The sequence below is a fragment of the Vidua macroura genome, chromosome 6 (genome assembly GCF_024509145.1).
Source record: "Vidua macroura isolate BioBank_ID:100142 chromosome 6, ASM2450914v1, whole genome shotgun sequence".
NCBI lineage: Eukaryota > Metazoa > Chordata > Aves > Passeriformes > Viduidae > Vidua > Vidua macroura.
In genome coordinates, this window is record NC_071576.1 from 63,260,219 (window position 1) to 63,281,704 (window position 21,486).

The window sequence follows — 21,486 nt, forward strand, 5'->3', positions numbered from 1 at the left end:
TCAGGCAGGTCACGTTCCTGCAGCTTTGAGAAGCACGCCATACACTGTGGTTCAGAGTCAGGGCAAACAGCCACGCTGGGGCTCCAGGTCGAGCTGCAGAGGCAAATTTCACCAGCATCCATTGAAGGATCTGCAAAGCCACAAGGAAATAACCTTGAACGCCAATTCCTAAGCCATGCCATTCCAAATAAAAGTCATAAATTGTAGTAGGACGTATAAATTCCATATTGACATTCTGTTCCAGCCTCAAGCATGGGAGAATAACACACTGTTCAGGCTGCTGAATGAGCGCTCTGTGTGCACTGAGTCATTAAAAACCTGTGGAATAGTCAGCCATGGCTGCACAAAAATAAATATACAGCTGACTGTAAGTAATTCCTTCACCTGCTTTTTCAAGTAGAATTTTATAAAAATGTTTGTTAAAGGGAATGTTGGTTTTTTGTGGTTTGTTTTTTTTTTTTTTTTAAACACAGAGAATTTGGTATATTTGAATTGAAACCATATGTCTGGGTTTATGCTGCTCACATACAACGTCTGACTAGTTTTAAGTTTAATACACTGTTAAAAACAACTAAATAAAAAACTGAGTGAATGTGTTAGGATACAAAAAAGACATTTTTCAACTCTTAAAAAACAGATCTGTGAATACAAGTGAATTTTACTGTAGAAGCATGAGGAAGGTTATTCTTTTTACGCTACAGTTGGAAAGAATGGCTGAGAGGAGATTAAACTAGTTAAATCATATGATTTTTTTTACATTTTCCATCTCATCTTTCTTTTATCTGCATAGAGGATGCTATTACATATATTTCAGTTTTACCTCAGGCAGGAAGGCTAATCCTCTGTGGAGACATGTTTAATAAAACTACATGCGTTTGGTTAGCCTAAACAGGTAGGCTCCCCCTTTAAATTTGCAAGCAAAGACTTTTAGAAGATTAGTGAGGAGAGGAAATTTGATGAATAATCAGTATAAATGTGTCAGGATCTAGCTTTTATTCAGGAACTCATGCCTGATCTTAATATATAAGATTACGTATAATTCAGAAAATACCATCCTTATAAAGGTGGTAAAACTGGAAATTCTTTAGTGTGTTTAAATTGTTGGGGAATTGACCTGAAGAACAGACCTGGTGAAATCCAGCTTTCAGAAAATTTATGTTCTCAAGACCTTGCCTCAAATGAATACATTAGATCACAGGTCTGAGAAACTGTATAAATGGATTAATCCCTTTGGAGATGACATCAGCATTTCCTCACCAGACTCTTCTAGGTTTCTTCCAAGGCTTTTATTTAAATTCTTTGCTACCCCTGCCTGAGAAGGACAATGTCAGATTGTAAGCTTTCTCTACTTTGTGAGACAGGGAGAGAAAGAAAAGAAACGTTTGGGGGTTTTAAAATCTTATTTTACTCCTAACAGGTTAGATGGAAGGAGAAGGCATTTTTTATGGATAATTAGTGAACTATGTTTCTGTAACAACTGCAAAGTATGTGTTTCCACATGCAGCCTTTTCATGCTTACAGAGAACATTAAAAATAACACAGAAAGGATTGAAAATCAAATCAACATGTTAAAAGCATGATATGCTGTCTCTGTAACAAACCACATTTACAGTAATTGGAAAAATTCTCCATGTGCTGGCCAGCAATGATGTTTTTTAAGTGTTTTCATTTCCAGTGAGGAAGTGTTATTATTTCCACTTCAGGAACCTTGCCGAAGAGATGCTAGCAATATCCCTTTTGGGGTTCAGGGTTTTTCATCAACAGGCAGAAGCTGCACTACTAAAATACTAGTACATATTTATCCTGCTTCAACTCTCTTTTAACCTTTTCCCTTCTTAGGAAGTATCCAGTTGCATCGCTTCACTTTATAAAAGCAAACTGAGCATAGCCTCAGTTCTCTGCTTTAAGGAAATTATATTTCCATCAAGTAAACCAGCACCCACTACAGAGATGGCCTGTGGTAAAATCTTTTGCCCTTTTTTTTTGCCAAGGCCAAGGTCATTTTGGTGTTGGCTAAAAGTGAAGGAGGTTCAATATTAATTGCAAACTCTTCTGAGACAAACAGCCTGACAGACCTTTTCCATTTGTTGTATTCACATTCAGCCTCATACCCAATCTTCCCATAGCTACTTCTGTTTTTTGAATTTGGTTTTCTGTAATGCTTATCCAAGACAGGCCAGTGCTAATGGACTCAGAGGATTCTGTGCCCAGATACAGATGTGGTTTCAGCCTGAAGTTTGTGAAGGAGAAAAGGGTTATCATAATCAGTTAGCTTAAATAAGCTAACATTAAAGTTGTTTTCACTACAAATTTGTTTTTGAGATATCTGTTGGTCAGCTGTTCCAATTCTGAATTAAATATGCCTTTTTGAGAAATTCAAAATTTCAGTGAAACCCCAGACATTCTTCCAGTCCTGGAATATTCAGTATGGTTTGTGCTTCAGCGTACTGATTCTGAATTTCTGCCTGCATTGCAAAGTTATACTGAATGAATACTAAATGTGTTATAAAAGTTTCATTTCCCAAACTTTTTTTTTTTTCACTTTACAGAATTTCTGGTATGTTCTTATGGCAATATTCCTACAAAAATCCCTGGCATTACTCCTTCATGGACTATTTCACGCCCCCCCTCACTTGATGCCATTTGAGCATTTAGCACTGCACCCTACCATTAGAAATTACATACATATACTTTTTTGTCTCCTTTTAAAACAAGGTTTCTTTATGTAAAGGCATAGTACAGTTCATAGCAGGAGAACAGAAGCCAGTAGTCAGAAAACATTTATACTCTGAAGCCTGTGGGGCCTTTAGGACCATATAACATATTTCTGCTCTCCAAATGAACGGCCATTTACATCTGAAATATTCTGATGTTGCAAAGTTTACCGTGATCTACAACAGAAATAGCAACTACATGTGTAAGCCAAAAACCAAAGATGGAGCATGGCTTGCAGAAGAAAATGTACACAACTGAAATCACCTGAAATCCAGTACTGAGCTGTGCATTTGCCATCAGTTTATAGGCAATTTCTGGGCTGGAGGCTGATTTTGGTGCTGCATAAACAGGTTATGCAGTGTAAATTCTACAGTTCTTTATATTGATTTAAACTTTGTTTAAAATGTTTAGTGGAAAAACAGTGGCTTTACCACAGCAAAGTATATAATGCCAAGTATTTGTAAGGCAACAGTACCAGTATGCTGCTTTATTTTTGGCTTCCTGTACTTTTTCCTCATTTATACAGAAGGAACTTTTAAATGCTTGAGTAGGCATGGAGGATAAAATACTGAAATCAACCAGTATTTTGACAATGCCAGTATTTAAATGACAGCCTTCATGGGTGCCACAGGAAGATCTGTTTCTTGGATGCATCCCAAAAGCTCCCCAGATATCCAATGTCATGCAGCAATCCCTATGGACTCCCAGCAGAAAATGCAACATTCAGCAGAAAAGCAGCTTGCTCACTTCCCTGGTTCTCTGCACCCCAGGTTTCTGGTATTCCTGATGAATTCCCTTCTGTCTTCCTTCAGTTTTATTGCCCTCTGGACTTCCAGCTACTGCCAGAAATTACTTTACAAAGTTCAACACTGACTGATTTTTATGTTGTTCCTTTAGCCTTTGCTGTGGTGTGCCTGCTGCTGTTAACTGTGATGACGATTTCAGACCCTTCAACTCAAGTCTTGATAGAGAAAGGTAATTGTTACTTTCGTGTAATATCTTTCAAGAAAAAAAATAACCTGATCTTCATTTGTATGCACGTGGTTCCATGGACAGTTTAAGGGTATTCATATTAGACTATCTCATTGCAGTCTTGAGACTTTCGTCCTTTAGGTGTGATTTTTGGAATGAATAGTGGCTACTCATTCACAGTCTTGTTCTGTCAGTGTGAGCCTTCATCTTTTCCACCATTTGATGCTTTTCACTTAAAACTTAGAATTCTGTTGCTTTGTAATCCTGACCCATAATAGGTATTGCCTTGTATCAGGCTGTGGTGTATCTTTCAAGTTCCAGTTTTTACCAAACCTATGCTCACTGAGTCACTAAGACTGCAGATCCCGAATTGCAATTTCCTTCAAAAATAGACATTCCAAGCCTGCTTTCCATTGGGGTGAGACTATTTGGATATAAAATTTAAATTAAACCTGGATAATGTGTGCCCGATTGAAAACAGCAGTGGCAGGCAGTCAGCAGCTGCAGCAGGGAACAGCATATACGTCTTAGTCTCTAAATGCACGAAGAGAGAACATATTTACTAAGGCTAGGGTTTTTTTTATTCTCTGTGGCACTGGTGAAAGCATAACAATGCTGACAAAGCTATAGCTGGGTGATTTACAGTGCAGTACTTCCATGAGGAGACAACAAAAGGGGAGTCCACTAGAATCCAAGTACCAGCCAAATCAGCTGACTGTCAGTAATACCAGCCTGGGTGGAAATGGATGGAGACAATGTACTATGATTGGCAAAGAACAAGAATCCAAACAAAACATTAGGTGAAACAAGAGGACCCCGGGAATAGAATTGTGTCAAGGAGCCCCTGTTGGCTAACAGAGACCAAGGACAAATACCAAACAGCCTCAGTTGAATGAGCTTTAAACATATTATAGAAAGCTGAAGCACAGTACCTTAGCCTAATCCAACATATTTGTATGAGTGTTTTGTGAACTTAATTACAAATTTTAAATATTTCCAAATGATTGGAGTGCTTTTGTTACAATAGCTTGTCTAGCTGGGCTTCTCAACAGAAAGTTGCCTGGAAAGAGAAGCTGCCTAGACACTGCAAATATTTCTCATCTTGAGGTGTTTATGATCTCAAATGACTCCAGAATTTGCAGAGACTACTTTGAATCAATTCAGTGAGTGAAGGCTTCAGTGATTGCTCTTGCTGTCTCTGGTTAGATTTTGTTGGTTGTCTGACTGGTTGGTTTATTTTTTGCTTTTGTCTCTTGGCGTTAGTCTTACGACCGTCTGCATTTATGTGAAGTGTTTCAGTAAGCTCTGAAGTCAATACCCAGGCACACTGATATCCCAGGTTACCATGGAGTATTAAAGGCCACGCAGAAGTGACAGCTTGCGCTCAGTAACTATGTGTCTTACATTAAAGGGCCTGGCTATGTAGTTAAGTCCATCACTGAGCTCCCAGGAACCTACCAGACACATGGGAATAGGTGCCTTCCCTTAAGGAACACTCAGCAAAGAAGGGGGCAGCTTGTGGAGCTCAGTACACTTGAAATTGAGATGAGCAGCTAGTCTCTACAGCAGCTATTTGCTTCATAAGACACAGACAGGATAGCTTGAGATTACAGAAAGAAGCTGATGTGAGGGAAGGGGCTCGAGACTGCTTTTGAATTATAGGTGTCTAAAATGATGGCAGCATAAGAAATGGTAGACCCAAAGGCCCCTGAGCCTCGTAAGTCTTTAATCTACAATGCCCAGAATAATAGTGAAAAAAGCAGAGATACATCTCAAGTGTCTGGCTTATTTTCCCACCTAAATTAACTGTAAGCACCATAGTTATGTACAACATGCAGAAAGTGTCAAGATGATAGTTAAAGTACTTACTTTATAGAGGCAACATAAATACTGTTGCATGCAAATCTCCCACAAACAGCAGCAGAAGTTTTAACTCTGGATGACTGCAGGATTTGGTATAATCTTTGCTGGGTGGTGTTTTTTTCCATGAAAGAGGAAAATTGATGTGAAAGGAGTGGGTAACATTACAGACCCTTTCTTTTTGTGATCTCACCTTGATTTAACAACTCAAAAATGGTAAAGACAGATTTCTAAAAGTTATGTGCATGATTCAACTGTGCCACAATTCTGCTACTAGATTCACCCAAACTATTGTTTCATGAAAAGGAAGTGTTTCTTATGAAGTCAGCCCCATAGAATGCACTGTAATGGGGTTTTCCTTGAACGCATCAGACATCTTAAGAGCAAATTTTGTGTTTCATTTTCCCACCTTACCCTATCAAGGTTTATTGTTTTACACTTTATCCTTGATCCTGCATCTTTTTCCCATCCAAGTTTTTTAATCGATGTCAAGCTATGTGGCCTCAGCAACTTTGAGAAGTCCCTCTGTACCAAGCCCCGTGTTTGAACCGCTGTACAGATCAGGCTGTTAGCAAAGCAGTAATTTCTAACGGGAAGAAGAGCAGAGCTGAGTAAGTTAGCCGCCGTAAGTAGGGGGTTTTCTATTGAGAGGAGAGAGCCGTACGTGTCTCCCTCCCTCCCCGAGTGACAGCCCCGCGGGGGCGGTGCTCGCGGGGCCTGAGGCCGGTGCCCGCGGCGGGGGCGGCCCGGCCCGGCCCGGCCCTGCCTGGCGCGGCGCGGGGCCGCTTCCCCCTCGGCTGGGCTGCGGCTCTTAAGGGCGGCGCGGCGCGGCCGGCCCCAGAGCGCCGCCAGCTCTGCTGCCGTGCTCGGCCCGGGCGGCCCGCAGCGCAGCCGAGGCCGGCAGCGGCGGCAGCGGGGAGCCCCATGCGGCACGGGCGGCCCTAGGCTGCGCGTCGGCCGCAGCATGCCGCTCCCTCTGCGCCTGGCGTGGCTGTGCTGGCTCTGCAGCGTCTGCCGCGGGTACTTCGAGGGGCCGCTGTACCCCGAGATGTCCAACGGGAGCCTGCACCACTACTTCGTCCCCGACGGGGACTACGAGGAGAACGACGACCCCGAGCGGTGCCAGCTGCTGTTCCGGGTGAGCGAGCAGCGGCGGTGCGGCGCGGCGGCGGCGGGCGGCGGGCTCAGCCTGCGCGAGGAGCTGACGGTGCTGGGGCGGCAGGTGGAGGACGCGGGCCGGGTGCTGGAAGGCATCGGCAGGAGCATCTCCTACGACCTGGACGGGGAGGAGAGCTACGGTGCCTACCTGCGCCGCGAGTCCGCCCAGATCAGCGACGCCTACTCCAGCTCGGACCGCTCCCTGAGCGAGCTGGAGGGCAAATTCCGCCAGGGCCAGGAGCAGGGCGGCCGGGAGGAGTCCCGTCTGGGCGACAGCTTCCTGGGGCTGCTGCTGCACGCCCGCGCCCTGCTCCGCGAGACCCGCCACGTCTCCAGCGGGCTGCGCGATAAGTACGACCTGCTGGCCCTCACGGTGCGCAGCCACGGCGCCCGCCTCAGCCGCCTCAAGAACGACTATCTCCGCGCCTGAGCCCGGAGCGGCCGAGCCCGGACCCCCGCCGGCTTCCAGAGACGCCCCCAGCCTAGCGCCGGTCCCCCGGAAGGCACAACCCTAGTGTCCGCCTGGAAGGAGCACCTCCTTGGACAAACCCTAGAATTACGAAGCTCAGAAAAGACCTCCGAGATCGTCAAGTCCAACCTTTGATTGAGCACCACCACGCCCACTAAATTATATTGAGAAATGCCACATTTGCTCGTTTTTGAACGCTTCCAGGGATAGTAACTCAACCAAAATACATTCTTCTTCATGGAAGAAAACTTTATTTATTTTACTTTCTAAACAAATAGCACAATTCTATAAACCAGGAGGTTCGAGGTATGTTTAAGTTAATATCCCATATGCAAAAGTCTGCCCTCTGTCATATCATTCATCTTTGGTCGCAAAATGAAATAAGCTTTCTCATCTGTGATTCCCTGTTGTTTGTTTTTGTATCACCTGTTCTGCTGTGGCTCACCTGCCCTAAGTGTAGCTGAAGTGAGGTGCTGGCCAGCTCCTTCCAGGCTTTTGTGTAGCAAATACTTAAATTGCTTTTGTTGTTAGTCCTTCAGGGTGACACCTCTGGCCCTCTATTAACTTCCTTTCTAATGATATGTATTATATGCTCCCTAAATGTTGTTCCACTGCATAAAGCTGTAATTTTCATTTTCGTTTGGAAAGATGGGAACTATTCTGGCATGATTTGTACTTCCAGGGTTGCTTATCTGTGACTCTAAGCTATCATAACCTAGGAAGCAGCCAAAAAGTCTTATGTCAGATCCTGAGAATGCTGGTGGAGATTTTTATAGCAAAAAGAATGAGCCCTAGTGATGATCAGAGTTTTGGATCCCAGAGTTGAGAGCCAGGAGCGTGTTTCTAAAGCGGACGAAAAGGTTTCGTCTGCGCAAGCACATTGACTTTTCCTGTTGGTGACTTTGTACTTTTGCTAGCTAAGTTATTAATGTAACTTTGTGGTCCTAGACAATAGCAAAAGTGTCTGGTGGGAAGGAGGGTGGAGTTTTTAGACTCATTTCTATTTAACTGACAATTTTGGGTAATGTGGCTATTAGGTTACAGATACTGCAGGCAGAATACCTGTTGGGATGAAAAGAGTTTATAGGTTGTTGTAATAAATATTTGAAACAAATGTTAAAGTACATTTTTGTTATTAGTTTCCGAGACGCTCTTGATTTTAAAACGTTCTGTTGAAATGTGTCTTTTCAGCAAAACATTGAAAGCTTGTAGCCCCTGCCAAGTGAAATAACTTGCATTTTAGTAAAAACAAATAAAAATTTACAGACTCATGAGGTAATCAAGTTACATTAAAAGCAACAATACAAAAGGGCTTGTGGGGCAGACTTTTTTGAGTTTTTAAGCCTTTTTAAGCACCCGTGGAAGAGAAGCTGATGTACTTCGGAGGTCTGTTCTTGTTAACCCTGCTCCCATTTAGTTATACTTCAGTCTGCAAACCATTCAGTGGGTAAGTTACTCAGCAGTGCAGTGGGTCAGCATAAGTCAGCTTGGACTAGAGTGCTGAAGGCACCAGGAAAGTCTCATGAAGGTAGGTGCTTACAGAACCAGACAGCTCATTTTGCTGAAGGCAGTGAAATGTAGCCTACTGGCAAGATATTTTAGATGTCATTTTGCATTTTTAAGTCCTCAGTATTTTTAAAGATTTACTGGAAAAAAAAGGAAACATTTGACTCTGGTGGAACCACTCAATGTTATTTTTCTGTTCGCAAGTTAGAAACTATATGACAAGTTTTAGCTCTTAAAGATTCATTTTTTTGTGGTACTTTCCTTGCCACTAGAGACGAATGGCACAACAGAAGAGTGAACCGAGTCACTGAGTCTTGTGTGCCCACTATCTTAGCAAAACATAATAGCATTTCTGGGCTGGACCAGGCTCCAGAAGTGCCTGAGACCAGTCTCCCCCGAAGATGTCATGCAGTTCCATTTGTGCCCAGAGGCTTCTTGAAGAAAGTTTAAGTCTGTGTTTTACCCACTTTGAGTCATTTGTTACATGAATTGTAAACATCAGTAAATAAACAAAAATGGCATGACTGTGCTGTTTATTAGGTATATTAGAGCAGTATTCAAATCCCAATAGAAAAATAATAGTAGTGTAAAACACAACTTCTGAATCCTTTAAGTAGCTTGACTGTTCTATTTACAGTAGCAAATGGTTGGTCAAGCTGAAGCTATTTCAGTGTATGCAGCTTACCAAAAGAGTAAATGTTTGCAGAAAGCTTACATTTCAAAGCAGGAGATGTGTGGGTATTTACTCGTTCCACTCAGTGCCCTGTAAATTACCATCTAATGAAACAAGACTGTGGTACTTTACAATCCACACTAATGTTTCATATGATAAATATGAATTCTTGACATTTTATGTTTCAGTAAAATATAAACATTTTTCTATTTTAAATATGGCAAAATTCTGGGTTTTTTTTCCAGTAGCATTGATTTTTGAAGGCTTTAAATGGTCCTTTCTAGGACAAAATAAAGATACCTGAGTCTGGTCTATGTATAAGTTCACACATTTAATAAAAATAGTCAATCTTATGTAGATTTGATGAAGGCAATACAAAAATCTTTTAGGACATTTAAATCTACTAGAGTTTGATTTACATCATTTTGGCTGACCTAAGCAAATTTATATGTTAAATATATCACTTTTGAGTCAGAGCTGATACATTAAATGGTTTTTATAGAGCTGCCTGCAAGAACTGAGTGCTTAGTGATATTCAGCATTTAAAGTTTTAAATTCAGTTTTTTTCTTTAAAAACTATGAAAACTATATTGCAATACTCTTTGTGATCTTATAAATGTCTTGCTTTTGCTTTTTATCTGGAAAAGCTTATTAGTTTGGAAGGTATAAAGATCCCCTGGATCTGGATCTTCATGCAGCCTATTTTAAACAGTAAACGCTCTTTTATCATTGAAAATTTGGTAATTATTTTTAAGCCGAGAGCTTTAAAAGGATGATTGTAGCAGCAGTCATCCCCATTATGTCCTTCTGTTATGTTAAAATATTGTATCGGTACTAGATTCTCTTTTCTTTTTCAGAATGTAGAAGTTTGAGCTAAAATTGAGCTGACAGTGGGGGTTTTTTGTAGTTTTTTGATTATTTTCAAAACATGTATTATTTCTGAATTTATTAAAGAGTTGATGGTGCTGAAGAGCAAAAGATGATTTTCTGGAAAAAAAATGCTGCAGCTGGAACAGTCATAGAGAGCTCACTTAATACTTGAGTTTTTCATCAAGGGGAACAGGCTGCCCAGAGAAGGTGTGAATGTTCCATCCTTGAAAGTTTTCAAGGCCAGGCTAGATGGAGCTCTGAGCAACCTGGTCTAGTGGAGGGTGTCTCTACCCATGGCAGGTGGATTGGAATGAGATGATCTTTAAGGTCCCTTCCAACTATGATTAGAGTCAAAGCAAGGCACTAAGGAACTCAGCTGCACTTCTCTCCAGGTAGCTCACTTTTGAAGGCAGTGCTCTGATGTGGACATTCTCACATCCACTGATACACACAGAACAAAAGAAGCTCAAAGCATGCAGAAAACCATTAACAAAAGCTTGAGAAAGAAAAGTGTACTTGCTTTATGCCAAGTTAATGGATAGGAATTCAGGGGGGAGTGTGCAAACTGGATTTCAAAACTGCAATTTTCAGTTTCACAGGTTGACTTACCCAGGACCATCATCACAAAGAGAAGTCAAGCAAAGCTTTCAAAACCTTGGTGAGCCTTTAAAAAACCTTACGTGTGCCAAGCTGGGGTGTGTGAATTGTCTGAAGCTAAATTGTTGCTCCTATAGGAGCAACATATATATGTTGCAATAAATATAGGTTGTCATGTACTCAGATGCAGTTTGGCAAGACATAAACCTCACGAGCAAAAAATATACCTGGCTTAGTCACTAGAAACAACCTTGTGAGCTACAGAGCTCTGGTTATAATCTTGTCTAGGAAATGTGTATTTTGTGGAGAAATTCTATTGGATGTGTCTGTTACTGTTGGTGTGGCTGTTTATTTACATGGTCTTTATGTTGCTTTACCAGTTTTTTGCTCATGCTTTTTTGAATATCAATGTTGTGACTATTAAAGAAATTTTCAGCTGACATTGAAGTGTTGTGAGTGAAGTGCATTTCACAGCCACTATTCCTGAAGTAAGCGTGTTGATTCAAAGTCTGTAATTTTTCTGTCTTTTAATGTATTTTTACTTGAAGTTCGTTGGGGAAATTGTTTTATTATTACCTAGATTTTTTTTTTTTTTGTGAGCCGTCAGCAAAACATTGTCCAATTTATGGGTCTGCATTTCATTCCTATAATATGTGAAACTGGCAAAAAAAGCCTGACTGTGCTACATGTTTCTTTAAAAAGCTGCTATTAGAACATATGTGTAAAAAAAAAGACTAAAACTGCCTATTTTATTTTCTTCACTGAGTTGTTATCCTGCCTACAAGATCAATTTATAACTGGAAAAGGCAGAATTTAATGACTACATCTGTAACAAGGAAAACATATGGTCTCCATAACCATTACATTTTTAATGATGTGGCTTGGACAGAGCCATTCCTCCTTGAAAACTACCTTACCTTGGGGAGGTAGTGCTGGCAGTCTCCAACATGTCATTAACATTCTTCCATAAGAAAAGACAATGCCAAGAGTATCACGTTTTCTCAGATGACAACCTTCCTTAGACTCTGTACTCCCTTTGTAGGTGCTTAGAAGCTGTCTGTTTAGTAGTCATTGTTCATGTCTAAACATTTTTGTAGGGTGGAGAAGGAAAGTCATTGGAGAAGGTTGGTTAGGGAAGAGATTCTTATCCAGTGAAGTGGGTAATGTGAATATTGTGAAGAGCATGGTGACCAAAAAAGATATGTACTTGCATCATATTTTCCACTCTGCAAATTTTTCCCTGTGACAGGAGTTACCAACATAGAGTAGTTTTAGTGTTATACTAGAAATTTACTGTTATTAACACTAATCGTTTGTTGTTATATTTGGTATACAGTGTAAATACTATTATTTACACTAAAAATTTGGACACACTCAAAACTTCAATATGTTTTTTTCTGTCTGCTTGTTATCTCTTCTCAAAAATAGTATGACTACAATTTTTAGTTTAGTGCTATGTTTTAATCCATGAAAATCAATTCAGTGGACTTTTAGTTTTAGTTTCTCAGCTAGATTTATCTAAGACCTTGTTATGCCTTTTTTTGGGGTAGTGATTAAGAATTATTTCCTTTACACTTTCTGTGTGGACAGCTTTTTGGTTAATGAGGAGCAGTTAATTTTTCTTAGTAGCAGGATTTGTCCTTTCTTAATATGATTTTGTTTCTAATTTTGTGTAATTCATCTGTGATTTGTATTAAAGTAATGCACTTTTTACTCAGGATTCAAACAGAGGTACAACAAAATGCAAACTAATTCATAATTCATAACTGGATCTGCATATAAATTAGGATGCTACTAGATTTGTGACTTTAAATAATATCTCACATACTCTCTAATTTCAGAAGAGTAACCCTAAGAAAAAAGAGTGAATGAGCAAGAGGCCATTTTCATCTATCTACCAGATGTAGATTGCATCTGGATTTTAAAGCCCAGGCTCTTTTTTTTCTTTCCCCACACCACCACCATTCCTCCCGGGAGCCTGAAGTGGTTCTCAGGCAGTGTCTCCACCGGCCCTTCACACACAGTGCTGTGCAGCCCTGAGGAAAGGTGGGTACACGGGGCTTTCTGCCTTCACCGTGCGGATTTGCCCATCGCTCATGAACATCAGACAAATGTTTTTTTGCAGACACTGGCAGCTGGAATGTAGGCACACAGTTTGTGGTGCTTGGGAGTGGGGCTGTGTCTGAGCCTAATCCCTAATAGGTACAGCTGTGAAAAGCAGGTGAGGAGCATTGAAAGCAATGAGCCGTGGAGTGCCCAGGTGTGCTGACCAACCACACAGGGAACAGAGGCACACAGGTGGCAATGCATGTAAGAAGAAGAGCATAAAATGCTGGGTTAAAGAACAAGATGGGCAGGTGTCTGCAGCCTTCTGAAGAGGTATGGTGTTACTCTGTGTACCGTGGCCGTTTGGACTGCGATGTATGCTGTGACATATGCTGCGATACTGGAATACAAGGTGATGTGGTCTAGCCTTGCGACCAAAGGCACTAGACATGTTGTATTTAGGCAAGGTTGATACCAGGGGTGATTTCAGCTAGAAAACAAACTTTCTAACACAATTTGAAGCATTAGAAAGCGGGCATTCTTTATTCTCATCATGCTGAGAATAGCTCAGCATGCTGAACACACTCAGACGATATTTCCCTAATCAGGTGTGTCATGAAACCTTACAAGAAGTTATTTATTCCATTGTGATCATACGTATTCATTACAATGTACTTCCCAGCTAATACACAAACACCACTTTTCCTAGAATTGATTTGCATGCATCTGCCTCTTACTGGGAGTCCTTTTGTGGTCCTACAGGGTCTTCTAAGGGGTCTCTGGTGGTAGTACTCACTCAGTTTCTTGCTGTAAAAAATGTGATTTTCTCTTACCTGAGAGTCTCTTAGAAGCAAGTTTAGATTTCTTAATTGAATGGTAAAATAGGAGATGTCTGGAAGCCCTTTAAATCTGGCAAGCTTCACGTAGGACTTCAGATTAAGTGACGAATCTTCCCTTTAAGACATTCAGAAGGTAAATGTTTAATATATTTTCCAGTCCCTTTTTTTGACATTTTGAAGAAAAATATTTATAGAACGTCCATATACAAAATCCAGGTAGTTACAACCGCCATGCTAAATTAAAGAAGAACCTTTGCTTAGGTTAAACACTAAGCATCTGGATAATACTAAAATTATTTGGCAATCCACTTATGTAGGATGAGAAATTTGTGTACAAAACCAGTGTGTGGACTACTGGATAGATGAATGTAATGAATGTATGAGATACATTATGGAGAAACTTTGAAATTAAATACTATGGGGTTTAATATGTATATCCAGACCTATAGATTTTTCCTGCTTCCCCCATTTAGTAAGCTGGAGGAGCTTGCTGCTGGCCTTACACATCTAAAGCAAATTCTGATTCTCATGGTCTTTTCTTAAGCAGATACCTACAGGAGTGCCTACTAGATTTAGTACACAGAGAAAAGCATCCTTATCCCCAGAGGAACTGGGTGGTTGGTTCTGGGAAGAGTGCTTTGTTCTAGAATTCCTAATACATTGAAAGATAAGTGGAGTAATTTGATCCGACCATTTCTGTTGCTCAGGTGCCTTAATTCATGTGCATGTGAGTTCCGTGCCTTGTCCTGGACAATTCAGCATTGTCCAGGGGTCAGGCAATGTGACTCGTTACCATCAGGTAAACTGCTAGCTTGAACAGAGAACTACCCAGAAACAATCTAGCAAAAGTTTATGGCATGCTGAAGTATTATTTTTTTCTTTTTTTTTTTTTAACCCTAAAGCATAACACAACTTTTCAGCCATACATAATAAAACTTGGTCCAGAAAAATCTCAGAAGGACCCTGCAACCAGTCTTGCAATATAAATATTTTTACAGTTCAAAGGAAAATTGCAGTATGATAGAAAAACACACATATATGTATATGTATAGACACATGTATATTTATATACACATTTGTATAAAAGAAAATCTATTCAGTCTGGATATAAACACAGTTCTGGATAAAAGGTGTTGAAGTCTGTATGCACAAAACCAGCTGAACTGCACTGCAGGTGAGGATTAGTAATTATTGGGTTTCAATGGGACTACTATCCATAAACACAAGAAAGAAAAAGAAAAAAACAGTATTCTCCTTTGCTATGCTCAATCAAATGAAATAAAAACAAATGGAGACCCAAGAGTCCTGTGTAGCCTAGTTCTAAACTGCAGCAAAGGAAAAATATTGAAACACCATCTGATAACCCCAGTAGGCCTTTGTGAGTCAAAATGCTGAAGCCCAGGACATTTTTTTGTGCACAAAGACAGCTGGTGAGACTTTGGTCCTGGTAGCATGAATATGTTGCCCTATGAGCTTAAGAACAAAAAGAGAAGACACTTAATAAATATGCAATATTTGACATTGATGAAGTTATTAAAATACGTATGTAATGACTTGCTGATTCAGGGAGCATTCCCTGAATTTTTCTGAATAAGAAAAAACATTAGACCAGAGCTTTTCTAATTCTAGTATCTGTACACCATCGTTCTGCAGTACGGTATGCAGCTGGCTTTAAATAAAAGAGTATATCTATAGCAAGTAGTCTGGCTGTGAAAGGAGAGAAGAACTCTCACAGAACTCTATTGCTGTTGCTAAAGTCACATTTACAAAGCTTTTCCTTGCAGGAAGGTGGATTCTGTGTCTTTTATTCCATGGTATCCACAGCAGGGGTTATGGTGTATGTTACTTTCATGCTTTAAGTTTTGAACATGGTTAGTAGTAGCTCCAGCTTTTGGTTTGTGGAATGCGTTTTGAGATGTCTTTTCATGAGAGACTGAAATGTTATGGTTAAGGGCTCAAATATTGCTATGAAGGACTTCTTGCCCTTTATGGCAAAACTGCATAATGAAATTGTGACCACTAAAGCCCACCCCTTCCTGAATATGCCTCCTGATTGGAACTTTGGACTGGGAGTTAAGCTGCCTAAGGGAACACAAGATAAGATAATGGGACACTATTCTCCAGTTACCTCAGGGCTAGGGAGAAGTAAACAAAGCTGGGGAAGAAGAACATATCCACAAGAAAGCCAGACCCAGCATCTGTCCTGAAAATGCGCTCTGGCTGTGTTCAGGGTGGGGGAGGCCGTAGCCCACAGACTCATCTGCTGAGGCCAGGCTTGCAGTCGCTCCTATTCCAACCACGGGGAGAGGAGGTTTCAGGGCTGTTGCACCATCTCTGGTCAGAGGGCATAGCAACGTAAGACAGCCAAGATGACAGATCAAATTGAAGGGATTTTTGAATAGATGTGTCTGAGTATACCCTCTGTAAGCAACATACAATGAATATTCCTGAAGTCTAGGCAGTTGGAAGGGAAGGGAGAATCATTGTAACACTGTCCTTTTGCTGTACTTACTTCTTCAGTAACAAGCTGCTTTTGGTGGTGTTTTAGGAGCTCTGTGATGGAGTTCCCTCTGAATGCTACAGAACCCAAAAGATAGAACCCAATATATAATATAATAATGCTTTTTAAAACTCTGCTATATGCTTCTTCATCACTAGTTGTTGAAAATACATACATTTCTTACACATTTAATTGCACTTATACTTTTTCCTCTCTTTACTCTTTAAGTAAATGGCTTGAAAATCTGGAAAACAAATGGCAAATGGTTTTGGGAGCTCCATGACGGAGTTCCCTCTGACGTCTCCCTGTGACGTTTCCGCTACAGAACCCAGAAGGCAGAGGGCGGTGGCCGCGCAGTGCTGAGGAGCGGAGTCCCGGGCGCGCTGCCGGAGCGCGGGGCTGGCGCCGCTCGCTGGGAGCGCTCAGCATGAGCCCGGCCGTACGGAAGGTGGAGGCTTCGGGCGAGGGCCGCTTCGTCTGCGTGCAGTGGGAGGACGGCAGCGAGAGCAGCTACCCCTGCGTCTGGCTGAGGGACAGCTGCCAGTGCCCCCTCTGCTTCCTGCCCTCCGCCGGAGCGCGCAGGCTGCTCCTCGAGGATTTGGATCTCAACATCGCGGTGAAGCAGGTTGCTCTGGCAGATAGCAAAAAGGTATTTGAAGCAAACCATCGTTCACCTTCTCGTGAAACTTGTCTAACAATGCTTATTAATCTAAATTCGAGACAATTCCAAGTTATACTCTAATCACAGTTTGCTTGTTTGCAAACCTTGCCAGGTATTTGCAAAGCTTTCAGGAAGAATCACAACTTGGGGAATTCAGATCTTTCCACCTTCACGTGAAACGTCACTGTACGGATGTTATGCTGAGGCTGCATAAACCCGAGCTTCAGCTTTTGTAATATAATAATACTTTTTTAAATCCTGCCCTATGATTCTTCATCACTAGCTGTTGAAAATATAGACATTTCTTGCACATGTAATCATATTTACACTTTTTCCTCTCTTTATTCTTTAAGTAACTAGCTTGAAAATCTGAAAAACAAATGGCAAGATGATGACGACTTTAATCCATAACAAAAATATCAGCTTTATTAGCAAACTTTCAATGCAATATAACCTTTATCTTGAGTGAACACTCAAACCAAAGTTGAATCCGATAACCAGGATTGGACTAATGTCTGTATCCCTGTCTACTTATTAACATTTTTTCTTGAAAAATGGAAGGTTATCAAGCAAGAGAGGATAGGAGCTGCCCTCCTTATGAGTTTCAGTCTTTCCTGATATATGAAATCTTAGTATATTATTTAGATTTTTTTTAAATGTTTTATTAAAAGCAGTACATGGCTCCTTTGGCAAACTAGTTTCCTTTGTTTTATACTTAAAGATGTTTTAAACATACTCAATGTGCATCAGTCAGCCCTGGGTCAGACAGGGCAGCCCCGCTGAAGGGGCAGTTTGCAGAGGCTGACTCATGTGTGAGTGTCTCAGCCACAGGGTAAGGGTCTCTGGTGAGGAATTCTGGGCTACCAAGTTGATTGTGGACAAAATTAATGCAATGTAAACTCTTTTTTTGATTAGGCAAATTAGGAATTGTCTGCTTCCACTTATATTCAGAAACTGATAAAAGCACAGCACTAATACTAAAATGATACCGATAGTGTTTTACCGTCATGCGGATAAGCAGAATCATGTGAATTGGGAATCGATACCTATTCATCCACCTTAAAAATTCAGCTGAGGGTCTGTGCTGGACTGAGCTCTTTCAGTTCATGACAAGCAAAGCCATATGCTTTCTATCCATGTTTTTTCAGGAATTGAAAAACACGACACTTTTTAAAAGTTTATTTGATAGAGGGAAGACTTCAAAAGTAGGAGATGGGTTTCTCTTCTAGCACAAGGTCCTTGTCTGTCTTGTTCTTTTCTCACAACCTGTCAGTGTTTTGCAAGATATTTTCGCTCTTCTGAGCTGGGGTGAAGTGCTCTCCCCAGTGATACGTGCCAGTTTTTACAATTCCCTTCTTTCTGTTAAGTGCAGCTCCCACAGTGGAAACAGCCCACACAAACCAGCAAATTAGGTCATGGGTTGAAATGAAAATGGACATTTATAAAAAGTTGGAATTTGAATGGTTTTTCAGCTGGGTTTTCATTACTTGTTTGCTATCATGCTTCAGGGAAAGTTTAACTCTGATGTTATTGATCTAAGTATTACAATTTCTGTTGTTTCTAGGGGTTTTTGTTTTTCTATATGATGTTTTTCAAAATCTTTTTTTCTAAACTCACCTTTTCCTTTGTGTTGAAAGATCTCTATTACATGGCCTGATGAACACACAAGTGAATATGAAGCTGAGTGGTTGAAAAAACGATGCTTCTCTGAAGAAGCCAGAGCTGTAATGCAAGCAGATTTATTTTTACCAGGTAGGAATTAAATCCATGTCTGCCATGCTTGTGTCAAATGCAAGGGGTTTGACAATGACAGTCCTGGCTAGAGGTGCCTGTGTGAGAACCAGGTCTACCCAGCTGAAGCCGTGGCAGCAGCCCTCGTTGCCCAGTGCCAGGCTGTGCATGCATGACAGGGACCTGTGGTTATCTTTTCCCTCTTGTACCTTTTGCACCTGAGAGAAGTACAACTAATTGGGCTGCACTTACTTTCCTAAAAGCCTTCTCTTTCCAGAAGGTGTTAGTAGGTCTCATAAATGAGCCATGGACTGCCAGTGGTCTCTGACTGTGCAAGTGTGTGACTGCTGTTTAATCTATTTAAATTTTTATAAATTTTTCTAAAAAGAAAGATTTTTTTGGAATTGCAAGGGAGTTACAACTGAAATATTTTTTCCCCTTTTTCATGGCCAACTTGTTAAAAAGTAACTGTGTAGCATAGCGGTGTGTAGTGCTGAAGTTCAGGTTGTGTTTGCTTTGCTTCCCGTGCATATTTTAGCGGTAGACTGTCTTTTGATTACTAAGTATTTTGTATAACTGTCTTTGTAACATTTACCCTGTACAAATCACTTACTCTTTTAAGTGAATAATTATAAACCCACGAGGTTTGGCATGATGCATATTATCATTACTTTGACAGCATTTCAGGCTGAGCATGAAAGTGTGAAAGCTCGCAAGGTACCTGCGATTGCTCTTGACAGTGTTCCTGTGAGATCTGCTGTTGCAGAAAGCTGTGCATCTGTGTTGTGTTAAGACAGTATCTGTTAAAATAGGACACTACTGGTTTAAAACTTAAATGATAAGAAATATCTCCATTTATTTCAGTGGATGCTGTAATTGACTCTTCATAGTTCAGAATGGAACTATTTTCCCCGGGTAATATAAAAGCTTCGATCTACTTTACTTTTGTGTAAACTGTAAAACAGTTGTGTTTACTACTTTGAAGAGTTTGGCATGCTTCCAGAGTGAATATGGTGAAGATGCAAACTTCATTCAGGGAAACTAGACTTGATTTTTCAGATGGCAAGAACTTTTATTTGTGAAAATGAATATCCTATGAAAACTAGCAGGATATTTTGCAGTCTTCAAAGGGATCAGCGTAAATTGCTTTAATTAATACCCAGACAAAATAATCTAGATCTCGGGTTGTGTTCATTGGCAAAGGTATTAATTACTGAGATTTCAATATTTCAGACGTAATGCTACTTTTTTCACCTATTACGAAGTCTTAACCGGCTGTGATTTGCCTTCGCATGCGTGCATTTGCACAGTGCTTACCCTTGGCATCTAAATACAGTGCATGTTTTGGAGTTCTCTGCTCTGCCACTGCTCATCTCCATTGGAGCCATCTAGGTAAAAATATACACCAAACATCTGTTTCATTCTTTGAGCAATGCTTTTTCAAATTCTATTTCACATGGTTGGTCTGAAGAAATTAAGTGTATAAACATTACACCGACTAACTGGCCTTTTTTTTAGTGATGTCATTCAGTTCTTCCTCATATTCTCAGACAAGCCCTGGCTTATGATGATTGACACCTTCTTGCAGTTTTTCCCAGGTTTCAGTTGCAAAAAAAAAGACTGTGAGTTTGCTTGCTGGCTGTTTAAGATCTGTTTTTCATCGTATATTTTGGTAAGTTTAGAACACGCTTCCTCGTGGTGAGCGGAGATGCACATTGCAAATTACATGCCCTTAAGTAGCTAACCATACCTCAGCAGTGTAATGTTACAGACAATGGTACGAAATGCCAGCCCTGCATGCTGATTCAAAAAAGAGAATTGCAAGCTCGCCAGACTGCTGTAGTTAAAGTTAACCTTCACTGCTGACATTCACAGCTGTGGCTGTTTTTTTTTTTTTTTCTTTTGCAAGTGGTTATTTGCTTTTAGTGCTGCTTTTTTAAAAAATGTTTTTCCATCATAGTTTCTGATTCAAAAAACGTACATGTCAGGCATTGTGTCAAACCCAAAAAGAAGAGTAGGTCAGATTTTCAGTGCATGATGAAGTGACTATAAATAGCTCTATGGCAGGATGTCAAGATTTCCCTTTTAAAACATAGCCAGATCCTATCCATGCAATATGCAAAATCAAAATCTGCTATTTGTGTATATCAAGGTCATTTCAGCCCAGCTTACAAGATGCTCCCAAAAGAACAGCAAAAGAGCCATATCCTACTTCTACAGCTGTGGTGTCTCAAAGATATTCTCTTTTTTATTTCTGTTTACTTGAGTTCTACCCAGCAGATGTCACAGGAATGATTTACCATGTCTGTAATTCAGATGCTGGATGTAGTAGAGGGTGCTTGTGAGAGACACTGAGTAAGCCAGTATCCAGTATCCATTGTGAGGCTCAACAATTTTCCAACAATTTTTTGCTGGCATTCCAACAATAGGATGGAGCTGGGGAGTTCGGGGGGTGGGGGTGGAAATTAGATAACATCGCAGTTTTCACCCACAGTTTTCCTGTTGGGTGAAAGAGAAGATTCTGCAGAGCTAGTCTGTAGTGGTACCTAATATTTTTAACTTTAGGTTAGGTTAAGGTTTAAACAGCAGTTTAAAGGTTTCAGATGATGACAGTTCTTTAAAACGTGATGATATGATACTGGATGTTTATATCCAGCTCTGCAAAAGTTTGAATCAGGATGTTAAAAGCATCAATGCTGTTTTCAGTTTCTCTGCTAGGTCCTGAGAGATAATTTTAGGACGATGAAGTTAAAAGTAGTTTTTTACTTTTAAATTTTGGTCATTTGAATTTATCATGCAGTAATAACTAATAAGGGCCCAATGACAAGTTAGGCTGCCATATACATAACTCACAATACAGCAAAAATACAATTGGCTTTCAACAAACAT

The 21,486-nt window shown here is 40.5% G+C and overlaps 2 protein-coding genes across 2 annotated transcripts in view; both read left to right on the forward strand.

Annotated features, from left to right (window-relative positions):
• The first annotated feature begins 293 nt into the window (after positions 1-293).
• On the forward strand, positions 294-11,258 carry FIBIN (fin bud initiation factor homolog). Its single transcript, XM_053980149.1, has 3 exons — positions 294-367; positions 3,613-3,690; positions 6,022-11,258. The coding sequence occupies exon 3, from the start codon at positions 6,512-6,514 to the stop codon at positions 7,133-7,135; it is 624 nt and encodes a 207-aa protein (XP_053836124.1). The 5' UTR covers positions 294-367; positions 3,613-3,690; positions 6,022-6,511; the 3' UTR covers positions 7,136-11,258.
• Positions 294-21,486, forward strand: part of BBOX1 (gamma-butyrobetaine hydroxylase 1) — a 32,334-nt gene continuing 11,141 nt past the window's right edge. The window contains exons 1-4 of the mRNA XM_053980147.1: positions 294-367; positions 3,613-3,690; positions 16,531-16,854; positions 18,504-18,618. Coding sequence (XP_053836122.1) covers positions 16,633-16,854; positions 18,504-18,618 — 337 coding nt within the window. The 5' untranslated portion in view covers positions 294-367; positions 3,613-3,690; positions 16,531-16,632. The remainder of the gene's footprint in view (positions 368-3,612; positions 3,691-16,530; positions 16,855-18,503; positions 18,619-21,486) is intronic.

Bases quoted from the DNA above. Each gene is read 5' to 3' on its own strand.
- FIBIN (XM_053980149.1), top strand. From the start codon at position 6,512: ATGCCGCTCCCTCTGCGCCTGGCGTGGCTGTGCTGGCTCTGCAGCGTC.